This window comes from Aythya ferina (assembly GCF_964211825.1).
Source record: "Aythya ferina genome assembly, chromosome: 10".
Lineage (NCBI taxonomy): Eukaryota > Metazoa > Chordata > Aves > Anseriformes > Anatidae > Aythya > Aythya ferina.
The window spans coordinates 2,211,835-2,237,133 of record NC_140306.1 but is presented as its reverse complement, the minus strand read 5'-3'; the positions used below and the strand labels follow the sequence as shown (position 1 = coordinate 2,237,133).

The 25,299-nt window shown below is 42.7% G+C and overlaps 1 protein-coding gene and 1 long non-coding RNA gene across 4 annotated transcripts in view; one reads left to right on the top strand and one right to left on the bottom strand.

Moving 5' to 3' along the window:
- Positions 1 to 25,299, top strand: part of LOC311441873 (contactin-4) — a 297,643-nt gene that overhangs the window by 236,926 nt on the left and 35,418 nt on the right. For all 3 annotated transcript variants that reach the window (XM_084530449.1, XM_084530447.1, XM_084530448.1), the window contains exons 11-13: positions 1,288 to 1,417; positions 5,739 to 5,889; positions 25,090 to 25,217. In XM_084530449.1, the coding sequence (XP_084386575.1) occupies positions 1,288 to 1,417; positions 5,739 to 5,889; positions 25,090 to 25,217 (409 nt within the window). The remainder of the gene's footprint in view (positions 1 to 1,287; positions 1,418 to 5,738; positions 5,890 to 25,089; positions 25,218 to 25,299) is intronic.
- LOC311441874 lies at positions 19,264 to 20,033 on the bottom strand. The gene is made up of 3 exons (XR_014696308.1): positions 19,962 to 20,033; positions 19,685 to 19,826; positions 19,264 to 19,498 (listed from the first exon to the last, which is right to left on the bottom strand). It is a non-coding gene; the product is annotated as an uncharacterized lncRNA (long non-coding RNA).

Genomic DNA, 25,299 nt, shown 5'->3' with positions numbered 1-25,299 from the left:
CTGGGCTGGAGGATACAGAGATGCCCCATCCTTTCTCTTGGGCAGATGTTGGCTTCAAGAGAGTTGTTGTTAATGACGTAGCATGTACGATAGCTGTGAGTTTCAAGTTCCTCCTTGAAATGAAGGATCCACAGTGCAAATCTAAGTGCAGAAACATGCATGTGAGAAAGTGGGAAAGGCTGAGTGGGACTGTGGGTGGACATGGATTCATTTTTTCAGTTTATGGTTTTCAGGTGAACTTCAGCTGCTACTGAAACCATTTCTGCTGGTCTCTAGCAGCATTCCCATTCCTCCGGCCCTCCTGCCAGGGACACGAGGAGCTGCCTAGATGGGTGGTCTATAGGAGCAGAGCAAGAGCGTCCTCAAACCACCAAGGGGAATTGCTCAGTCCTGTGATTGCCTCAATTATAATGACAAACTAAACAAATTACTAAAGCACTGCTTTCACAGTAAACTGCATTTTTCCCCTTCACTTACTGTGAAAGAACATGGCTGCTCAGATTTGATCAAACCCTGACAAAGATTGCACAAACATTAAATTTCCACCCTACGGCCAAGTAGAAGGCCAATAGCTCTTTATATTACTATTTTTTTTAATGGTGAAACTCTTGGGAAGGGAGGGAACACTTTGCTTTACTTATTAAAATTGATAACATGAGCTCCATATCCTTAGGCTGACAAATGATACTGTGGTCTTTTGTTCCACACACTAATTTTACTTGCTTCATGCTGGTCACTAGCAGATGGTCTTGTACTTAAATCACGTTAGTGGCTGATACAAAGAAAAGGATCATTAAATTATTAACAACTATACTCTTTTCAAGAAAATGCAGAGGATTAAAAATATTTCCCATTGTACCAGCTAAGATGGCAACCAGTCTTCCAGACCTTCATTGCCCTATATACCTGTAATGCCATCGCTTTAAAGAATGAGGTTGGCTCTGATATGCCACCATGGAACAAAAGTGCAATTTTTTATTCAAGTTTACTTACTTGAAAGGGAGATTAATCTAAATGGTTTGGGTATTAAATCAATGAGAAGTCAAGGGAAAGTCCTCCAATTTAAATTGCATTTACCAACTACTGTATTGTTTTTTTTCCACATAGTATGTAACCTGACAAGAATTTAGTTGGCAGACAAATAGATTGGAGCATGCAATTTTTTCCTGTTGCCCCTACCTTTCTTTGTCTACCTGGACATGCAGTATGGCACAACTGCTGCTGGGGATATATTCCAAGGAGGGATCTCCTTACTCACTTCTTTATTTGTTTCACTGTTTCCTACAGGGCAGAGTTCAGATAGAGCAGGGCTCACTGACGATAGCAAACGTCAGCCTGTCGGACGCCGGGATGTATCAGTGTGCAGCAGAAAACAGACATGGCATCATTTTTGCCAGTGCAGAACTCAGTGTCATAGGTAAGTTTACTTTCCTGAGTGCTACAACCCTCCAAAATTGGCACAGCTTTAACCCAAACTGGTTCTGCCAAGTTTTGGTGTCTGAAGCAGAAGTGCTGCTGAGGATTTATGGCAAGTTGTTTTTAAATAGAGCATAAAATGAAAACTTGAGAAAGCAGATATATAGAGAACAGATTTCTTTACATGATCCCGTATTCTCATATTCATCCAGGTAACTGAGCACAGAGAGCTGGCAAGCTCACTCACCTCTTGCTGTTAGAAACATGTTGTGGAGACACCCACGTATTGCCCCAGTTCAAAGCACACTGGACAGTAGCTGCCTGCTCGTGGGCTGCAGAGACGGACTGTCCTGAGGAGATGTTGAAAACCCTTCTGTCCGAATAGACCCTTCACCATCCAAACGGCAATCACGATGCTTCAGTCCCAAACCCTCACCAAGAAAAACTGCTCCTGCCCCGCCTGTTTTGTGTACCCCTACTCTAGTTTTCCCCATTAGTATCAGGGGAAGCTCCTGTGAACTGAGAGTCCTCAGCTCCTCCAGCGGGTTAGAATCAGGCTTAAAGTGAAATCCAGCCAATGTGTCTCTGAGTGAGAATAGAATTCAAGTCTCCAGACTCACACTCTTTACTGAATTAACAAGCTGTTTTCCTCAACAAAACCTAATGGGAACTATTGGAGGCAGGTCTGGGGGTGTTACTGATGTGTAAGGAAGCAGTAGGATTACAGGAGGCAGTAGGATTACAGAAACAGGCTCAGCTCACTGATGCCCAGTGCCCAGATAAGAGCAACAGGCATCAACCGAAACACAGAAAATACCATTTAAACATAAAATCTGGATTTTACTGCTTCAAATGCTGGAACAGGTTGCCCAGAGAGGTTGTGTCACTTCCATCTTTGGAAATATTCAGCACCCAGCTGGACACAGCCCTGGGCAACCTGCTCAGGCTGGCTCTACTGGGAGGAGCTGGGGCTGGGCCACCTCCAAGGCCCCTGCTAACTTCAGCTGTCCTGTAGGTCTGCACCTTACCCCCAGATGTTGCTCTTAAAGCTCGTGTGTGAGTGACAGGCCTAGGAAACAATAAGTCAAAATACGTATGTAGTTTTGAAGAGTCAAATAGAATTTGAAATTCAGAAATAGTGCTTTAGTTGTTTTCAAAGTGTGCGTTCAATAGCATAATTCTCTGCTTTATCCTGAAGAACAAAGCACAAGGTCTTTTCTGATTATGGCATTTTCAATATCGGTCATTTTTATCAGCAGCGATACATGCCTGGATAGAAAAAAAAAAAAAAAAAAAAAATCATTTGAAAGATTGTCATTGTTGCTGTTCAAGAAAAGTACAATAATGTTCAATAAATCAGACTTCACAGCACTAAGACATATTGGGTGTGTTACTGCGTGGAAGAAATTCAAATAAGCCCCCTGATGCTTTCCCTGTCTATTCAAAACCCCTGGAGACATGAGCCTTTGCCAGAAAGGCAGATCTCTGAAGGTGCGGGATGTTAGTGGTGCCTCCAGCCCTCCAGGGGCCCAGCAGCCCTGAGTACCCAGTGGTCTCCCTGAACCAGCAATGGTGTTGATGTTGGTCCTGAGAACATGGTCACTGACATTTTTGGACTGCAGGTTGAAGACCACACCTACAATAACAAGACAGAGTCCTCTGCACACTCAGTGCAGACTGAACCACCACACAGAAAAATGTGACTGAAAACTGAGAATGTGGGGTATTTACAACGAATGTGATTTCTACCCTCACCAAGCTTTAGAGGTAAAAGGGACATCCCCATGTAGATACCATGTTGGCACCAAGAGCAATGACTTTGGAGAGCCTGCTCTTGAAAACCTGCTGGATAAATTGTAGTTGGCCGACTTCTCATCTGGATTACACAGTCTTGCTTCTGTGTGTCACATGAGAAGTACCAGAATGGTGTGCTGCACATTAATTTCTATGGATCAGTGATTTAATTCGGCATATTTTTAAAGAAAAACAGTATGTTTTCCTTTTCACAAGGGTTTTCAAAGGAGGTCAATATTCTGAGCTCTCACTGAGAAATGTTAGCTTTTAAACAGATCTTTCTGAGTATAAAAATGTTTTTTTTAACAGGTCCTGAAGTTAAGCACTTGAAATGATTAAACACCACTAATAGCAAGTGAAGCTTATAGCAAAATTAAGTGAAAAAGAGAAATGGAAAATTACAGACAGAGCTTTTCTCAGAGTGATTCTTCTCTATTATTGTTGCCAATTATATTGCCTGGAGTCTTCAGCTAGAACCAGAATCCTGTTGTGCTGGGCATTGTAAAAGCATATAGTAAAATGCAATCACTGCCTGGAAGAGTTTTCAGGCTAAATGTTTGAAAAAAAATGGGGAGAGAGGCCTAGAGTGAGAAAAAAAAAAAAAAAAATTTGAAATCCTCATTTTACAAACAAGGTGTGGAGCCATTAAATGCATTACCCCTGGAGTGGCACAGAGAGGCTATGGTAGTGCTGAGAAGAGAGCCCAGAGTTTCTAAATTTCAGATGCAACATTATACATCCCTGTCTCATCCATAAGCATGTGTACCTGTAGAACAGACCTTTTTTTTTTTTTTTTCTTGTCTTCATACCAGCAACTCTATTTTTAGCAAATTGACCTATTTCACAAAACCCATAGACCCAAGAAGCTGTTTCACAAGGTACCACCACCTGAACAAGTCTGTTGCAACTCCTAGTGATATGGTGTTTTGTAGGGATGACTCAGTCTGTGGCTGAGTGCTGAATACCTTGCATAAGAATCAGACTAGATTTTCCTCCTACCCCTAAATTTCAGTAGTTTTGATCACTTGATATGTACTTTGTTTGTCAGCCATCATAGAATAAAACCCACATCGTGTAACTCCTCTGTCACAGGCAGGATCTCAGGTAAGTAGAAAGTTACTTGAAAAAAAATATATTAAAAAAAAAGTCTAAACTGATCCTTAGAGATGGAAATAACAAGATTATTCAAAAATCTATTTTGCCAATAAATTTTGGACAGTCATCTGAAAAAAAATCCAAACAGTAATAATGTATTAATTATGATATGTTATAGCTAAGCTTTATCTGGGTCTGAGTGCATTGTATCTTCAGGATGCTGCCTTAATTTTGAAATGTTTTATATATATGGTGTTGTTTTTCAGGTGGCTCTTATAGTCTTTAATAACATATGTGTTTTCACTTATGCTAAAATGAATCAGCTCTCTATGAACAGACATAGCAGGCAGGACACCTCAGAGATTTGTGAACTCTGATCCGTAAAAGTGGAATTTAGAACAGATCTATTAGATACTAAAGTCCATCGTGTTATCAGTGTAGGATTATTTTTTATATTCAACTCTTTTGCAGCAGGAATGATAGTCAAAAGAATGGAGGAAGGCAAGATGCTGTAGGAAAAATGAATTTGCTTTCTGTATCACACTGCAGGTTTTTGTCTCCCAGCTGGTTCAGGTGAGCTTTAGATCATTTTCTGGAGCATCAAGCAGTTGCAATGCACAGTGATCTAAACTCTCACCTTGCAGGGTGCAGCAAGAAAGAAAGATGAGCAAACAGCTGCAAGCTTGGGGATATGAGGACATGGCAGAAGGCACAGGGATGGAGAGAATTTGTGGGGACCAGAAGGGACTGGGCAGAGTTCACTGCCACCAGGCTGTCTGGGAGCAAACTCCTGTGAGCAAAGATGGAGTGAGCAGGTCAAGAGCTGTTCATAAAACCCTTAAGCTGCCTCACCTATTTGTTTTGAGTTTTCTGTACTGAAAAAAAAAAAAAAAAAAATCCTATTTGATATAAATAAAACCTTCTGGTCTTCCTAGAGGCAGCTTCCTCCAAGCTCTGCCTGTCATTTGGTCTCATCAAATAAATCATTAAAAATCCTTTGAGGCAGGCATCTGAAGCCAACCAATCTCCTCCGTGTGGGGCCTGCCTTGCAGTCAGTTTGCAGACTGTCTGCAGGGCTTCGGTGTTTGCCTCAATGAACATTTGACTGTTTCTCACAAAATAGAAGTTTGTGCCCTGGAGAAACTAAGACAGATGATTGGAGACTACTCTGTGCCCTGATGACTACTGAAGTCTTGCCTTGTTTTGCTTGGTTCAAGACCTGGCTGTGTCAAGGTCTCTGAGCTTTATAGCATCAAAATAAAAGACCCTCTTCAGGCAAAAATTGTGAATATAAAGTATTAAAAATAAAATTTTAAGGCAGATCATTCAGCAATTACAGGTGAGAAGAAACTCTGGAATATTCTAATGTGCCCGACTTCCTTTTCCAGAGGTAATTCTGATTGTGTGTTGTTTTTTGTTTTTTTTTCTTTCAGCTGTCGGTCCAGACTTTTCCAAAACTCTCTTGAAAAAGTTAACTCTTGTGAAAGTGGGTGGTGAAGTAATCATTGAGTGTAAGCCGAAAGCTTCCCCCAGACCTACTTATTCTTGGAAGAAAGGAAAAGACATCCTAAGAGAAAATGAGAGGTAATGTTTTAAAGTAACCATTTATTTCATTAGCTTGCTCCAACCCAGGGGCTTTCAGCAATGAAAGCTAAATTTGTCATTAATAGCTTCCCAAAATTGACTTGCAAATAAATGTGAAAACAGCCAGCGTTCAACCTCAAGGAGCTCGGGCCAAGATTTCTATTCCCATTGTGTTTATCCCAGTCTCTGTGTATTATTAAAGCATCCCTGCCAAGAAGCTGATAAAGATACATTCTAAAAAGCAAATATTTTGCCTCTGGATTGCTCTAAATAGCCATTGTTTTTCAAAAAAATATCCCCAGGAGTATATCCCTGAAACTCTCCACTGCAAATTACACTCTCCTGGTAAATTACTCAATGTCCTGCAAACAGGAGTTATTCAGGGTCAGTAATTAATTTGGCAGTCATAATGCCTAACTTGGAGATGGCTTTTTCAGACTGGCTAAGTCATTTTTTCTTTTTTTTCTTTTTTTTTTTTTTCTTTTTTTTTAATTTCAAAGGAAAGCGTTATAAGGAATAAGAGCCTACTTTTTAAATCCACATGCATTGCTTCTGTGCTTGTGGCGGTTGTTGACTCTGGGTGTGTTACCTGTTCCACTCATGCAACATCTGAGAAAGGGACCTGTAGAGTTGTGTAGGACACCTTAAAGTGTGACATACCTCTTTTACTGCAATGGATTTGTGGGAAAAATCATGCCCTGTGAGTACAGACAAAAGAGCCAGAAATTATAGGAAATTTTCTTTTGAAAAGTGTAAACCTGTTAGAGCTGTCAGTTTGTTTTGGTTGGTTGTGGTTTTTGGTCTCACAAAGTCTCATCTTGCTCCAGCCAGCCTGCCTATAATGGACGTTAAAATATATACCGTGATGATGTGTATGAGTATGTGAAAAGCTGTAGTTCATTTTCAGCCAGGTAAGTAAAATAAGGCACAACATATTTCTGACTTACTTGGCACCTGATATCTGGTATTTAGGATGCAATCGTCTATGAACCGCTTGACTTCATCTCTTGGGATAAAAGGAGTTGGGTGATGAGGTGTGCAGAGCTTCCTTTAGCAGCCAGGGCACAGAGCTGGGCAAGGCTGACGCTATAGTATATCGACGTACATTGGTTTTTAAAACTGAAGTAACTTGTTCTTCTAGTGAAGATTGTGGGAAGGGGGAAAGTACTAAATGCTGGAGGTTGCTGGCAAAGTTCACAGCTGACATTTGCTGTTTTCTCTGAAGCTGCTCTCCTAGGCATGCTGCAGTGTAATCTCCTCATTTAAATATAGTGAGTGGGAGAGGAAGCAGGGATTTATGTGAGTCAGGGATTAGGAAAGGAAAGAAGTGAGAGCAACTGTGTTTCTTGCTTTGTCACCGCTATGTAATGCTGACAAGAAAGTGATTTTTTTTCCTAGTGCTACTCTTTCTTTTGCAAACTTTCCTAGAAGTCAGCTGCTGTAATACAGCAGAGGACGCTGGATCCCAGCTTTCCAAGGGAAGGGGCTTGTTCACTTGTACCTTATGGTGGTTCAGTTTGCCTGTGCCTGTCATCACAAATAACAAATCTGAATTGGTTATTACAGTGCGCTACTGATGTTTCAACCAATTTCCACCAAGTTTCAAAAAAAGAAAAAAGGTAGCTCAGAGCTGAGCTCAATGCAGACTGTAGAAATGCCACGCTCTTTGTCCCACGCCTGCCAGCGCACCTCTCCCAGCCGTGAGCCTCCCACTCGGGCACCGAGCCCTGGATGGGAAATCAGACGTGAAATGTGCCCAAGCAGGTGTGAAATTCTCTGCTACTTCAGCCCTGGGGTTTTTCTGCCAGCCAGAGCTTCCAGCAGGACCTATCTGGCAAAATGTCTTAATGAACACCGCTCCGTTGGCTTGGCACTTGGACCTATTTAGTTCTTATGCGCACTTGTTTGTGGCTCCCATGGGGACAAGGGTGTTGAATCCTCGTCATTGCCTCTATTAACCATGCCATCCCTACAATCTGTGACTGGAGACTGTGTGAAATGTGCAATTAAGGATTTATATTGTCTTCTGTGATCACGGCATTGTTCATCAGTGCTGTCTGACTTCACAAGGGTAAGAGAGGCCAAGTGGCTGGTCATCTGCTTAACCTTGCTGGTTAAATTTCTGGTTTCTTTTTTGCTGAAACACTATCTTCTCGCTGCCTCCCTGGTGGACAGCAGCATTGACTGAAGTCCAGTCCAAGTACGTCCCTACACCCACACGTATGTGTGGGCTTCAAACAAGAACTTTCCCGGCTGTTGAAAAAATCTGTTGAAATACAGTAAGAAAGATGCCAAGAAAATCTGTTGCTGAAATCTCTTCATCTAGGGAAGAAAAGAGAACTTTGAGACAGGCGTGGGAGAAACCACTTAAATGAAATCTCCAGCTTAACTGGCATCAGAGTCCTTTGAGTTTCAGAGAGGCACCTGAACATCTGGAGCCTTCTCCAAACTGAACTTGATTGTGTGAAGGTTAATCAACATAGATGGTCCTTGCAACTCCAGGTGGAGTTAAAAGTAACATTAATGCGCTTGTCCTTGCTTTGAATTCTGATGTACAGCCTGACTTTGATGGTGACAATCATTCAGGCATTTGTCCTGGGGCTCTTGTGACTTTTCAGATGGCGTGTAATGTTAGGGGCAACTTTCTGGAGATGGAAATAGTGTGCATCAGATTGGGCTGCCAGGACTCCTGTTCTGGAGGCTACGGCTGTCCAGGAGGCAAAACTAAGTGTGTTGTTCAATGCTTGCCCAGAGGGCAGAGATTATCATGGAGAAAAAAAAAAAAAAAAAAAAAAAAAAAAAAAAAAAAAAAAAGAGCTTTATTGCTTTAGGTTTCATATTCTCCTCTAGAGGCTGAACTACTAGTGTGTACTGCACCCCTAATGAATAACCTGCCCTGAAGATATCTCTTACCAGTGTTTGAGAACTGTGCAATCGTGTTATTAGAAATTCTGCCCTGAGGTACAATTATATTATTGCAGTCATTAAAGGTAGTTCATCTCCATAATAATGGAAATCCTGCCTTGGAGGCCTGACTGAGTCAAAATAATGTTAGTAGCTTGACTCCAGAAGGTAAATTTTATATAGAATCTGCTATAGCACAGGTACAGATACACTGCAAATTATGCTTCAGAAACAAGGACTATTTCTACATGGAAGAGTTCATTTTCTGTCCCTGGTGCTCCCTTACATTCCTTCACATTTCCAGTCAAAATAGCTGTAATGCTCTATGGGGAAGGTCTTCGGTCCTATTAATGCCACTCTGTACAAACCAGCCTTGCAGGGCTGCTGTGGCTGTTGGTAGAGTAAAATAGGTGAGTCCAGTGCCTGCCAATGTAACTTCTACTTCTACACCATCGGGGTAGCAGATGGGACTGAAAATCATCTCCCAACAAGAATTGGGAGCTCAAGGTGGAATTAGTGTCCTTGGTTATTGCAAAACTGTTACATCTTTGGGGTTGCTTCAGACTGTTCCTTCAGACAGAAAGATTAGTGCTGAGGTTTCAGAATGTTTTTCATATGCCATTTGGTTCTCTTATATTTCCAGATGAGTTTAACCTCCAATCCCCTTATTCTGTCTCAACAGTAGAAGAGATGTTCTGGAGAGCTGGATTCCTATTGTATAGGTTCAGTTTGAGTCATGTACCACCTACAGCAGAATGACTCTTAGAACTTAGACCTCTGAGATCAAGCTGAAGGGTACTACTGCCCAGCTGCCCGAAACCAGGGCATTCAAACCAGGCAAAAAACACTAGAGAGAGGAAGGAGGGCACAGACTACAGAAGCCAGAAAGTATGGTTTCTACTTAATTCTCACTGGCATTTTAATCTTCTTATTATCTTATGTCCTTATCCCTCTGATTTTGTGAAATACAATAGTAATTGTCAAGTGAGTTTTTGAATATAAAATACATAGTCATCTATGGCATTGTATACACATTGGATAGGGATCAGACAAACATTATACTCAGAGACATGGTCTTCTGCAGTTATTACACCATGTGAAAGACAAACCGAGTCCATGTTTTACACAGAAGCTGTCTCAGAAACCAAATGAATCATTCCTAGATGTCAGTGGGAGTTACAGAGGTGGAGGATAATTTCACCTGAGATTTACCAAGATAAAACAGATATCCACAGCTACCCACAAATCTGGAAAATCTTCCATTAATTGATGACCCCTGCATAACACTGGTGTGAATGAAAGCCAGTCCTTAATGGGGAGTCTTTCCTTTAAACTCCTGAATGCCAGCTGCAGATCAAGCATCTTACAGAGCCCAGAATTTCCCATTTGTGACAATTATTTCCTAGTATGACACTGTATATGCTGTTCATTGCCAGGAGTGGGAGGGGAAGTCACGGCACTCAGATTGTTCTTGCAGGATTTTCTTAATCCTCTCATAATAATTCAATTACACCTAATGCCACAACATTACATAAATTTATTACTAAGACTTGTGTTTTAAAACCTTTATTTTCAGGTGATCTTATCATAGAAAGCTTTCAATTTGTTCATAATTACAGCATGGCTCCCACAGAGAACTGTGCTAGCTGTAAGCACAAGCAGTTCGTCCTCACTCTGGTGGAAATCACAAGTCACTGTCGTCCCTGACTCCTTCATTCAGATTTCCTGGGTACTAGAGGGAGAATCGAGCTGTGCATGATTAGAGGAAAATCCTAGAGCTACGCAGAGCTCTGCCAGCTGAAATTAAAATAAGACTCTGTCACAGCTGCTCCCACACTCCAAACTGTTAGAGGAACATCCTGGAACAGAACTGAAATTCACCTTGAAATATATATCAGGAAATGATAATTAAATAATAGAAAATGGTTAATTCAACCTTAATTTTGAGACAATTAAATTTTCCTTAATGTCCATATGGTTTTCCATAGCCGCCAAAAAAAGAACATTGCTACCAGCAGACTTCCAGGTTCATCCACGTAGGCAAACACCATCCAAGGGCTGAGCCCAGTGGGGCTTAGCATTAAGGCTGATGCTGACAAGGAGATCTGTAGTGACACCCCAGGGCTTTTACACACTCAACTGCGTGGATTGAACTGTCTCTTAGTATCTTCCTAACAAAGGTCCTTTTGTTAGAGTACCTTAAGAAAATTTCTAAGGGAATTGGTCAAAGTGATGTGTTTTGCTATTGGCATGGAATAATTTCCTTGGAGTAGAGGTGGAAGGGATTGTTAGATGCTGGTTTGTACTGCAGGGTTGGCATGACTTTCTTCATGAGTCTTCCCTGTTTCATCAGTTACTTGTTTTTGAGATTCAAGAAATTACTCTAATTTACATGCAGGTCTTTTGGTAAGATTTGCATTTATTTATTTTTCACAGAGGATGTCACTTCAGATTTCAGTCTCTCAGAGATGCACGTGTCATTTCCCAGAGCATGAAGCCATAGTGGTGTGTGGGTCAAGAGGAGGTGAGGGAGACATCACGTTTCAGTCTCTCATTGCTTCCTGCTGCTCTCATTCTGTGTTGATTCCCAGCTCCAGGCAGTGTAGGCTGTGTGCAGGAAATCCAAGATATCTTTCATTTATCTGCTTTTCTGCCGGTCTTGGGGTTTGTTAGCACTGCTGCCTGGCCATCCTGCCGCTGTGTTAGCCAGGCTGTGGTGCAGCAGTGGAGTGAAGTGTGTCATCAGGTTTAGTGAGTGATATCGGCACTAGGAGTGGTCCTGTGTTGGTGAAGCCTTGTTCTGTGATGGTTTTGGACATCACTGTAAGGAGGTGAGCAGGGCTGGCAGTGCCCTCCGGCTCCAGCTGCACACTGAATGTGGTTGGTTTAGTGTCCTGAGACACCGACACCTGGCCTGCAGCAGGTTTGGCATGGACAGTCTGAGCACAAGGCTGAATCCATAACCTGCTTTAGAGTTGTGAAATTAAAGGAGAAATTCAGGTGAAAGAATTTCAAGGAGAAATTTATCAGTTTCCTGCTCAATCACACAGTTGCCAGTGCCTCCCTGTTCTGTTGTCAGCTATCTCATGCACTTGGTAAGAACTTGCACATGTCAAAGTCTAATGTGTTTTCCCTTGAAATAATGAATGTTTAAAATATGTACACAATGGTTTTCATTTGTAATGTTCTCCTAAAGCTATTGGAAGTCACATTTACTGTGGTACCAGACATATACCCAGTCCAGGACAGAAAAATAATTGTACTTTTAAGCCCCCAAACAAATTAGTCTTCTCCCGTTCTTGTTCATGTAGAGCCCTTATATCATTAGAGCTGTTTCTTTTCTATGAATATACAGTGCATTGTTTGTACGGTTTAATTGTAAGGAAAGAAATTCATAAAAAACAAATGATGTTCTGTGCTGGTAGCAAAGAATATGAAAGTGTCCAATTAAACAGGCACTCACTAGGACTCATATAATAGCAACATCTGTTATCTTAATTAAACAAGTTTCTGTATAAAGGGACCCTTATAGTGCACTTTGTTAGAGAAGGATCTGACCTAGATACTCCAGGCACGCTCGCTGTCTTCATGGAAATTTTCCCAGTTGGTCCCATTATCTTGCAGTCTTGACAAGCTTTGTGATATATGAGCGCACTCTTGCACACACAAAGCCATAGTGCTTAAAGCAGGAAGATTTTTATATTTTTTTTTAGTTGAAAACCAATAAAAGCACAGACATGCAGCATATAATGGCATTTACTCATTGAATTCAGTTACGGCAGCATTAAGAACTGTAAAGCGTGCACAGCAAACTTGGACCTTGTCAGATAATGGTCAGGAGAGAGCTGCGTTTCCAGAAAGTGCTCAAGGTTCATTTGCAGAAGTGCTTATGTGCTTCACAATTTAGGCAATTTAGGCCCAGATTTTTCCAGGTATTTCATAGCTGCTCTCCACCATATCATCTCTGGTCAGAGATGATCTAGAAGAGTAAGCTCACTTTTAGAAGTCTCAGTGCCCTCGTGACTTCTGAAGGGAAGATGAGGGTTTGTGAGACTGGGATGGGGCAGTGGAAGGTGGAAAGGAGCAGACAGGAGACTACAGCTGAGATGTTCGTTGTGTGTGACTAGATGGCTTTGTTGGCTTCTGTACTTTAAAACCATTCAGAGGCTTTTTTCTTGTGAGAAGGAAAGACCTTAGCCATGGTTTTCTCCAGGGTTAACATCCTCAGCATGTCCTCACGAGGGCTGTTCCTTTACAGAGCCGTCAGATTGGATGTCATTTTAATAAAAAATTTTAACATGTTTATTTCGATGCTATGCCATTTTGAGAAGGAAAAGTTGTGAAATCAGACAAGAAAGGAGAGCCTTTTCTCTTACTCTGTCAGCGTGTCTGGAGTTTAAAAAGCTGTATGAATTCCCATTTTTTATTTGTTGCCTCAAACTTCCTAATTAGTTACTAATTGCTTTAAACAGCCAGAAACAAAATGGCAATAGGACAGGCAGCACATCTTTTCCAGTCTGGTGCCAGAGTACAAACCATGATAATATTTTTATACTGATTACTTGAGAGATGAATTGCTAGCAGTGGCTTTTGGACATGCAGTCTGGTGACACCTCAGCAGAAAATAAAACCTCAAAGGATGCTTCCTATCATTGTTTTGCATTAATTGTGTAGACTTTTTTCTTTCAAAATAAAGCACCTGTGCAATTTCTTTAAGGCAGACAGGTAACCAAACCATCAATAACACGTCGGTTTTTCATTACATCCTGCCTAGGCGATATGAAAAATGACACCCTACAAATAGCTTTTTGAAGTTTGAGCCGGCAATGCAGCATTCATCTTACTTTTCAAAGACAATGGCAGAGGATGGCTCTACTTCATGGGAATGTCTGAAATAACTGGCATGTACTTACTTTAACTATTTTTTTCTGCAAAAGAGAACTAAAATGAGCCAGGAAACCACTTGATTCACTGGTCAGAGCACCTAAGGAAGCCCTCTGAGTCTTGATGGCCTCATGTTCACAGATCATTCCTACACCCACAGAAGCTGATGTTAGCTTTGTGTGGTCTGTAGGATCCCAGCATGCTGAAGCACAAGCTCACCTCACTGTGGTTTTGTCAGCCTGAAACGACAGCTCTGGGACAAGCACCTTGAGAGTCTGCCCCAGCTCACTTGCTGCTCTCCTGGGCGCTCGCGGGCACAGTGTCAGCAAGGGGAAGGAGCGGAGCCGGCTGGCAGCTCTGTGCTCATTGCCTCCTCTGAAGTCCGTCGGTGAAAACCATACAGCCTGGGCATAGTTTTCTGTAGGAGTAGGTCACTAACTGCTCTTGGCGTCATCAGGAGGAGAGTTACCAGGCTTTTTTTCCTTTCCTGCTCTATATTGGGCCATAATAACTCTCATCGCTTCTGTAGTTGGAGAAACTTGCTGTATGCTTGTATACATAACCCTCTAAATGATACTTTCACAAAGGTTAGATGTTCAGCTGTTTCACTCTACCAGCCTCCTAATTGTCTGACTTGAGTGCTGATAGTAAGTTGGCAACTCCAGTGTTCCTTGCTGCATTGCCTTCTCCCTCTGTTCTTGAGCAAATGTTCCTAGCAAAATGGTTATCTGAGCAAGGTTAGAGATTTATTTAGATCACAGATTTGCTGCCATTTTATGTTGTCTAAAGTAATTAGGCTGATCCCTAAAACGTGCACGTTCATTTATCTGCTCTGTGCTGTCAGCAAGCTGTTGCCATTCTCCCAGCAGACTCTCTTTGGTGTGGTGAGGGTGCAGCGTGGACACACGTACGGCTTGGCTGTCACCGCATGGAGACCGCAGCCTGGCTGTGGTACATCCGACCTTGCCGTGTTGGTGGGACCCAGAGTACCTAGAGAAGTCAGCAGGCTTTTACCATGGGGCATGGCAATTTGTTTTAAAATAGAGCCTTGCTTGTAGGGGGTTGAAAGAGGAGAGAGCGAAGCATGCAGGCAGCCCCGTTCTCAGAGGCTTCAGAGCCCCGGGGCACGGTGAGACGTGCCCCGTGCTTACACTGCCATTCGCCGAGTGCTGTTAAACAGCTGCTGCTTGTCCTGCTCGAGGTGTTTCATCTTTATGATTATTAAATTCATCTCCAGGTACCCTACATGCAGCTACAAATTATTTCTCCCTCTCGGTAAAAACACTCCAGGAAAGTCAGAGTTCTCCCCCGCGGAGCTGTTGTGTCGGGCGCAGGCAGGATCTGGCTCCCCGCGGCGAGGCGGATTTCTCTCTGTTGCAAGCACACGCCGCAGCCAGCCCTTTCAACAATAAATGCCTGTAATTAGCCTCCTAAACACAGTTTGAAATTCATGTATGGTTCATACATGTCCTTTAATTTTAAAATGATAATAATAATAATGATTATAGCATCTTGAAAGGAAAAAAATATATCAAATGTTTCTTCTCTTGGATATTTTCGTAATTAGGAGCTAAAAGATAATGATTTTACAGATTTTACGCTTTAAGAAATGCATGTTTAAAATCCAAGGAAATAATTATATGTCTACTGGGGAAAAAGAAAGGATTTCTAATGAACTTTTTAGACATTCTACCAGACTCGGTGATGTTTTTGATGATTATTTTAACACCATTTTTAGGTGACGTAAATGTGTCTTTGGATCTTGCAAATCTATGTTAATGTCGATTACAAGTGGAGTGGGTAATTTATCTTTGTTCTGTGGGCATTTTTTGTTGAAACTAGAGGAAAAGATGTGTTATCTTTGAAAGACTATGCCTTTGGGCATGTATTCAGATGGTATCAGCTGGAGCGAATAAGCTGAGAATGCATTTACTGCTTCTGCTCTAATCTCACGAATGCTCCCAGAAACGGTTTGTGTCAGCAGATGATGCACAGAAAATCTCTTACGGATTTTTTTTTTTTTCTCATAAGAGAATAATTTTTATGAGCTTCAGTGGAGTTTGTGTTAATGGTTATGTTTGTCAAGCCTCTGAAGCGTTTGCTGTAGGTAGAGGGTGCTGGCTTCTCCTTGATGGAGAAGGAGTTGTTAGCGAAGGTGGCTGGAGGCTGCGCTTCCAAATTTGATTCCTCAGATCAGCACCGTCCCTCTTTATCGTCTGGGAGAAGTCACTTAATCTCCATGCCTCTGGCTCTAATCACTGCTGTGGAAGAACGAGCATAGCAAATATTTCACCGAACATTAGGTAGAGCAAATGCAGGAACGGCTTCAAAGCACCTGCTGCTTTTTTATGTGAGGTTCACCTCGCTTCTGAGTGCGAGAATACTTGGTGGGGAGCTGCATGCCCATGGGTGGGCAGCTGTGCACACATGGATGCTTTAGCCTTCTGTGGGGTGGTCTGTGAGCATGCCAGCCAGGAAGAGAAGATGTGGGGCTGCTGAAGCACCAGAGCCTGGGCTGTGCAAGGGGCACGCTCAGGACCCTGAGCACCCCTTCCTTCCCAGTGCTGCTTTCGTGTTCTGTGACACACGGCCAACTCGATCTGTAAAAATAAACTGCGAGAGCTGTGCTAAAAGGGCAGTTTCCCATGAAGATTGGTCTTTGTTTCCCACCAAAATCAATGGAAAATTGGCTCTTTGCACCATTGGACCCTTCCAGACTCAGAAAATCTTCCCAGATAGCTCAAATTATTGCTTCATGTCTAAGGAATGAAAGCTGTAAAAACGAGCGTCCTTTTGCTTTGCTCAGATCTGCTTCTTCAAATATTTATTTTCATGACAGGGTCTTTCTTACTGTATTTATTTTAATTCTGTGTGTAATGAAAAAACAGTGTAAAGGGAGAGAAGACTAAAGGTTTCTATTATTTGAAATTCACAACAGCTTTCTCTTTTCCTTCGGGGTCCCTGGCTGTGTTTGTGTTTGGTTTTCATTTGTTTCTTCCTGTTATCAGCATCCCTTAAGAAAGATATTTTGTAGAGAACTGTTCTTCTTAGATAACCCAGGGATACTTTTATATTTGAATTATGACCCTAGGCATCTCTGAACAATTTACATGAAGTCTCTAATAGCTGTAAATGCTCGCTTCTCTCCTGCCCACTCCTTCAGGACAGGGTTTCATCAGTTCCACACTTGCCTTTAAAATTTCTGGGCAAAAAGGAGGATGATGACAAAACACAGCTTTTGTGTTGATAGATATTAATATATGCTGGGTGCTATATTATTTATTTGGACTGCTCTGTCAGTGCAAGTAAACAGTTTGCTGAAAAATAAAATTGTGGGAAGAACTTAGGATGCCAGCTCCATCACTCGTTTATACTGACTGATCCTGAGTTCAGTGGAGTTATGCTGTTGGATGTCAAGGAGGGCCCCATTTTTTTCTCAAAAATATTTGTTCGAGCAAAATATGTTCCATTTTTCTTTATCTCTGGAAAAATATTTACTGTTTTTTAGTTTTTTTAGTTTTTTGGTTTTTTTTTACAATAATCAGAAAGAATTTTAGTTTGTACTCTCCTCACTTTTAATTCTTCATCCTTAGCAAGCCTGTAAATGAAAAGCATAAGATGAAAACAAGTTTACACACAATTTGCATCCCTCCAATAAGATCCACATCAATAAAAAATAGCATAATACTCTGTATTTGTGATGCAGCAAGGTAAGAGCAGCTGTTACCAAGAAAGGCTTTTGAAAAGGTCTGTTTTAAATCTTTGTGCATTCCTTGTAGTCCCAGAGCACAGCAAAGACCAACCGAACCCAAACTGTGTACATCACAGGCTTCTTGCTAATTCCCAGTTGCCCTGATTGTAGCAGGAAACCTTCTAGTGTCCTTCCTGACTCAGATGTACTGGTAAAAACGGTGCAAAGGTGGTTTTCCTGGCCTTTGCCAGCAAGTGTTTGTTCAGAATATATATATATATATTTAAGAATCCTGCCTTAGAGGTCAAGAACACCCACAGGACAGAAGCCCTGGCTGTCCTGCAGCCCTGTGCCACATGACCACTTCATCCTCAGGCTCTACAGTCCCATGTAAGACACAGCTCCAGCAAAGGTGGTGGAAACTTTCCTATTAAACTAAGTGGAGCAGGATTTTAGCTCACTTTATTTTGAGCAAATATAGTTCTTACCTGGAAATTAATTATAGTGAGTTTGCTGTTAAGAGACCTGCCAGTTGTCATGGATAAGTAAGGCCTTATCTAATGCCTGCTTTCACCAAGAGAAAGACATGTACTAAATTAAATGGGCTTTGACTGAGGCTCTAAATTAGCTCAGACTTTTCCGTGAACCATGAAAAGACAAGTAGTTATAGACAAATAAGTACTGAAGCAGCTGTAGGTGGTTATCTAAATCAAAACTAACAGGTCCTGGACAAGAAGTTGTGTATCTGTAAAAGGCTGCCTGCGTCGTCTGGCTGTCAATACCAGTTATGTGTTTAGATGGATGATCAAATAAAAACCACTGTAATGCCATTCCAGCAGACAATATCTTCCTGCAGTTCACTCAGATGCAACCTAATGGCCAGGTTAGACACGAATCCAACTTGTCCTTGCTCATGGTGCTTTGCTGGCCCTAGCCCTCAGGACATGGTGGCGTAATGGCAACAGGGACACCATCCGCTTCACACCTTTCCCAGTTAGGCAGAAATGTTTGGAGCCAGAGCCGCTCTCGGGGGCACAGGTGGGTGAAGCCCAAGCCTGGAAAGTCCCGTCCATGCACAGGGAGATAACGGTGTTTTCGTCTGTGTTCATACAGGGTGGGAAATCTCAGGTGGCTTGAAGCTGGGGGGTCACGATCAGGGCTGTCCTCTTGTCCTTACCTCCCTGCACGCTCTAGCAGCCATCCAGGGTGTTGAGTGGAGCCCTGCAAAGCCCACATTGACCTCAGCGCGTACTGTAATGGGGATTAATGCTATCAAGCAGACAGCTCTAACCTTACTGTTATTTATTTGTGCCACATAAAGGTTGTAGTCACACACAGCGGGAGCATCCCATGGCCACAGGAATTATTGGCTGTGGACCGTACTCGGAAGCAGCCCATCCTTCACAGTGACGGGCAGGTACTGGTGAGCGCTGTCCCTGGCTCGGGGAGGGCTGTGAGTAGTAAATCCTCCCTCACAGCCAGGCTTCTGCATTCAGACCCGTGAGCATTTCTAAATCTCTGTGTTTTCCTGAAATAGCCTAATGGCCAATACCGCTTTTATGAGATCATTTTAATAATCCCAGTCGCTGCCTCATTGCATGGGAAGCATTATTAAAAAGGTAATAAACTGCTGCAAAGACATGTGATAGAAATAATTTGATAAATAATGCAATTGCCTGGAATCATTTACATTTGTAGTGGAGTTGTGGCACAAAGCAAAGTTGTTGTTAGGCTAAAAATTGCTCTCGCTACTCCTGCCTATGAGCTAGGTAAGGGCTGAGCAGACACACTGCCGAGAATTCAGGCTGCTCTGCCTGATGCCTTTCCTTTCCTGCTGCTTCCACCCCCCAGCCCAAGCGAGGCTCCGGAGGAAGGACAATAAGCCATTCATCATGTAGGCTGAAATACACTGTTTTTCACAGGTACATTTACCCTAAATCTTCTCTCAGAAGACGGATTATCTCTTAGAAGAACTCTGGCACCGCAGTCCCTTTTCAATAGCCATGTCAACCACTGCCACAAAGGCTGTACATGAAGGGATCAATGATAGTTTTATCTCAAATTGCACTCAGTGTGTGTTTCTTCCAACTGACATTCATTTAAATGCTTGCTCTAAGACATCTTTTCTCCCTGTAATAGAAAAAGGATCGGACATCCTAAGCATTGTTTCCTGGGGGAAAAAAAATTAAAAATATTCACTTGGCGAAGCATGAAATATTTCGGATGTCTGTGTTTAATCAACAGTGAAAGCAAGTGTAGTTATGCTTGTATTTCCTAAATTAAAATGCTGAAATTATCAGATAAGAAGCAACATACCTTATTTCACTGCAGCAGAACTAATAAAACCATGTGAGATTTAAAAAAAGGTCAGTATAATTATGAGTACTTTGCTCCAAAGAAAGACTCCAGCTGTAATCTGCAGTCCAGCAGTTCGGCTGCCTGCCTGCGCCCCGTGTCCCTGGGGAAGAAAACCGCTGCTGTCACACGCAGCCTGCCATATGCACTGCCTCTGTCGTCCATTCTTATTCCACACGTTTCCATCTGCTGAACAGAAAAATAGAGGGCATGCTGACAAGAGTGTGTTGAGGGATACCTGCAGCATCATCTGTCTGGTGCAAATCTTGTATCAGCGATGCGGGGACGATGTGAGTGAGCAAGTAATTCCCTGTGAGAAGGTCAGCACATGAGCATGCCACTTATCCTGTAAAGGCTTTCACCTGGAGCCCACGACATACAGATGAGATTTATCAATCCCCAGCTTTGCAGAGCTGGTATATTTGGTTCCTGGACTGAATCATTTTAATTAAACAATGGAGCAAGACGTTGCGGTAAATATTGTGAGTCTGCAATCTCTGGGCAAATACTGTATCACAGCATGGGGTCGACCCAAGCAGCAGACCGTAGGTATGCCTTGGTAGATGCAAGTGCTGCAGTCAGACACCCAGAGGTCAGATTTCCTCTGGGCTGGGCTGGAGGTAATTACTGATAAACACTTTTATGATGGGCTCTGGGCGTTTTGCAGCTTTCACCCATCACTCATATTGCAAATAAGGGCTCAATCTTGTTTTCACTAAGTCAGTGATAAAACTCTTACTGATCTCAACGGGATGTATTCTATCTCTAAATGCATGTGTTACTTGCTGAGAAATATTTATCTGCTCTTGGGAATTCTGCCCAGCAGTGAGAGATGCCGAGGTGAGCTCCATGAATCAGATCTGTTGTGCTCAGTTCGGGCTGGGGGCAGCATAACCTGCTGACGGGTGACTTAACCGATACGGCAGAGGTATCATGATTTGAAAAACAGGGGGTAGTAGATCAAGTGATTGTGTGCTGGTATTTGTCCTAACACTGCTCCGGGACTGCCTGGCCTCTTCCATCCATCGCTAGCAGCTGCTGAAGATCCTGGGCAAATTGGAGTTGCTGCCTTAATCAGAGAGGACTGTGCAGATGTGGCCGTGATACCAGAGCAGATCCTTTCTCACTGGCTTGGGTATCTGTGAATAGCACTGCTCTGTGCAAGTTAGAAGTGTCTCATCCAAAAGGACACATCTTTCTCCTTCATGTAGTTTTCAGGGTTCACACCAACCAGTCAGACAAATGCTTTAAGGCACTTCCATTCCTGCAGAGCTGGCACAGGGCACGGGCAGTCACTGTGTGTACAGCATCAGCAAGAGGCTAGTGTGAAAGCTCTGTGCCTATCAATTTTGCAAAAGACTTCTTTAGGGTAATATAAAGTGTTCAGCTTGCAAGTTTTTATAGCTGCTGCAGAAGTGGCAAAAATTGGGCAAGGAAGGCTAGGGAGAGATGTTTTCAGCATTTTTAAAGGTCCTTTGTCCCCAGAAGATTTCTAATCAAGTATCTGACAAGGTCGGTTCCTCCTGGGGTAGAGCCCAAAGCTTCAGTTTAGGAAACAACCAGTCCTTTCATCTCCTAATTTCAGCTGAGTCTTTGCTCTCTGTGGATCTGAAATCTCCAGTTGACAACACAAGTCAACAGATTCTTTCCTACAAATGATATAATATGTTCAAAATAGATGACCTTTTGTTATGTAAGGATGCTAAAATATCCTATACCATCTTGATACTTCTAAGTGGATGTTTTTCTCTTTGTCTGTTCTGTGATACCAGCAGTGACTAACTGCCGGTTTATCAGTTGCTTTAACTGGTGCAAGAACAGATTTACATTTTTAGTTCCTCCTCCCAGTGCTGTGGTTAGCAGTGTCAGGGAACTCAATAGCAGGTCAATAGCTCAGTTTTTGGGTTTGAGGTGGTTTAAAGTGGTGTGTGCTCAGCAACCACTGCTTTATTCTGAAGTAATCTGCCTTTATGGGAAATGTGCTTTATTTTTAAGTCTTCCTAGCTTCTTACTAGAGAACATATTGTAGGTATTTTTCAGAAGAGAAAGTGTAGGGAGCAGTACTTCATTTAATTTGAACTTTGGGTCTTGTAAGGACTTGTTCAACCAAACTGCTGAAAGCGGCTGATCAGGGGATGTTTGCTTTCAAGCCAATTAGCAGTTTGAGAACCTTCAATGGCCTGCAATGAGCCTTTCCTCCCCCCTAATGCAAATACTTCTGCAAAGAGAATTTGTGAAGTAGCAAAATCAGTGAAAGTCATTCTTACTTTCTCAACTAACTGTAACAAATTTCAAAGTGTTAAAATAATTACTTGTTAACTTCTAGCACATTGGATTCAAATTAAGGCACAAAACACTCAGTGTAGAAAAGCACCTTCAGCAAAAAGAGCCACATAACCATAAGGCCTCCTAATCAATGACTCACACTAAGATTTTAGTAGTCTGATTTATTAAAGTAAAATAAACAGCTTGCACAATTATTTGTTATTTGTAATGCTGGTAATTTACAGGAGTGTACAGGGAATTGGTTACCACACCCGAATGAGGCGTGCATGGACACCCACTGGGGAATGAGTGTGGAGAACTTGGTGCAAGTCCCACCCAAACATTTTGCAGTGTGTTACCAGAGTCAGAAGGTGCCTGTGTGCTCAAACTGAAACCAGCCAGCTGGGGCTTTCTGCTCAGAGATGGGAAGAAACAGACAACAGTAACTGTGCCAGAGTCAGTGGTGGATTTGCTGACCTCATCCAGAGGTTGTTCCTAGAGTTATCCAGTCCACATTAACTGCAAACTAATTTTACATTGGGAGTAAAGATGACTTAATAGGAAACCAATGGCATGGGAAAGACACAGACAGAAAATATATTAAAATTTGAAATTGATGCTAGTTTTGTCCACAGATGCAATTGAAATGACCCATGGAAGAAATTGTCTTGTGGACAGTTTTGAACCACATGGATCAAAATAAATAAAAATAAAATCTCAACTCCATGGAAATACATTCTAAAATACCACTTTTTTCAGATTTCTTGATGGCAGAAATGCTGAGGGAGTTAGTGCACACAGCCTGGCAGAGCAAGGCTGGTGTAGGGTGGTCCTTCTTGAGCTGGAGCATCTTGCTGAGCTTGTTTCTGTCCTCTATATTGATTTGAATTTTAATGCCTGCCAAGGGCACCTTCATCCTTCAGAAAGGCATTGTTGTTACCAAAGACCTGAAATTGATAACAGCAGTAAGTAATTCCTTGGGAGCTGCTGGTGGTGCTGCTGCCCAGGCTCATGCACTAGAGGCCAGTATGGCAAGTCCTGTGCTCCAGTGCACATTTAATGTAATACATGCATTGATTTGTGCCAACACAGTGGTAAAGATAAGAGACAAGTAGCTATACACTACTCTCTTCCAATTATTGAACTGGAGCAACTGCTACCGAAGCAAATATATGTCACTGGACTCCTGCAAAAATAAATTACAATAGTGAATGCTACTGACTGCAACAATTTGGAGGCCTATAAGCCAGTTGAGAAACTTCTATTAATATCACTGTTATTGATGTGTGAAATATAACCTCTGCCCCTGGTTTCTGACAGATGGTCTACTTGTTGTGCTGCTGCAAGAGCAGGTCAGGGAGAGGCCAGGAGGGAGGTTTGGTGGCTGCTGTCGGAGCATCATGCACCAACCTCCTCCTCTTCACACCATACCGACACTGTAAAGACACTCAGGCTGTCACATTTTTGTGTGGAGTGGGTGACCCATATGTGCCCACCAAGAGGGTATGGTGTGACAGAAGGAACCAGCACCAGCTCTCCTAGGGGAAGCGACATCTCCTGAGTCCCTCTGGAGACCGTGCTTGTCCCAGTGGCTGCAGCGTGCAGAGCCTGGGGAGTCCCTTGGCTGGTGGGGACGGCTGTCCTTGGGCTTGTGTTTAACCCAGCTGTCCTGCTTCTGTCAGCCAGCTCTGTCCTCCTGCTCTGTCTGACACAAACCTACCCCAATGTCACACCATGGTTACACAAAAAGGCTGCTGCCAAGCCACACAGCCTGCTGCTGTTCCCTGCCCAGCAGTGCTCACCTGGCAGGGCCCAGAGCATTTCTGCAATGAGTGCAGGCATTGTTTGCTACATTTCTTTCAGCCCAATTTCTCAATCCGGTTTTACAGAGCTTGATTGGCATTAAGGATGCAAGAAGGCTTCTTCATTTTCTTTCAAATTAGTTAAATTAGGAAATAATTGAGTAGGAGAAGGCAGGAATTAATACCAGATTTTCAGTGCAGGTCTGAAAGTGGCTGAAGGGCAGAAAGCAGATTGTGGTAGGAGACATGGAACTGAGCAGACAACCAAGTGTTTTGCTAAAAGAGATGCTATTCAGCTGGAGGGAAGGTTTCCCTGGAGTTTCTACAGATTATTTTTGTGCGTCTTCAAATAATTGTATTTTCTGTGGTTGCTAGACGCTGAAGTAAGAATGTACTAATTAAAAAGAAAATGACAAAAATGTAATAGGGGATGCATTGAAGTACTTGGAGTAATAAAGAGAGGGTGTCGGGGCAAAGTATTTAAAACCACAGTCTATTAACACTGTGCTAACCAGTTGCAGTGATGATGTTGGTCAAAGATGCTTCTGATACTGGAATTTCCCTGGGAATATTTAAGGACACTGCAGTGAGCAATACCTGAATTTTCCACTGCAACTGAAGCTCCTTTGCTGTCCTGTGTCTCCTACATTATCTCAGGCCTGTAGTACCCACTACAGACACTAGGTCTGTGGGACTCTGCCTCCAAGAGAAAGTTAGCAGTGCCCACGGAAGCACTTCTATGATGGGGAGGATCTGTGTGAGGAGGGAACGAGAATGAAATAGGATCTTTTTTTTTTTAACCTGCAAGCAGCCGAGCACTGCAGGCAGAGAGGTGGGGAGCAGGGAGGGGAAACTTGGCAGCGTGGGACCCTCACTGCAAACCCTCTGGATTTCCTGGAAGACAGCAGCAAGGAAACACCTGCAGCACTGCCCAGCTCAGCAGAGGTATCTGCATGGCTAAGCAGCAAGTGTCGAGCCCTTCAGATGTAGCCTGCGTAGCACATGTTGCAGGGGTTGTCATGGCGAGCACCCGGTACCAAAGTACAGCCTCACATAAAACCTACACAAGCTGCCGGTGTGTAAATTAGAGTTGCCCTCAAGTAAAGACATGGAAAACTCATGTAAATGATGTATTCAGTATTTATGAATTGCGTCCTAAGAGATTTCCGTCAGCTAAACTCACTCGGTAATGGGCAGCGGACTGTCTGTTGTTCAAATTGTTAATAATTAATGCAGACTCAGAAGAATTTTATGTTAACATAAAAAATACATAACTTCTGCTCCTGATTGTCTCTCCAGAATCTCGGTTTTGGATGACGGAAGCCTCCGGATTGTCAACGTCACCAAAGCCGACGCGGGAAGCTACACCTGTGTGGCGACCAACCACTTCGGCACGGCGAGCAGCACGGGCAGTCTGGTTGTGAAAGGTAATGTGGCTCTTATCATGGGTGCACAGTACCCCACCGTGGCTTCTGCCAGCTCCCGGGGCAGTCACACGTGCACTGTTCC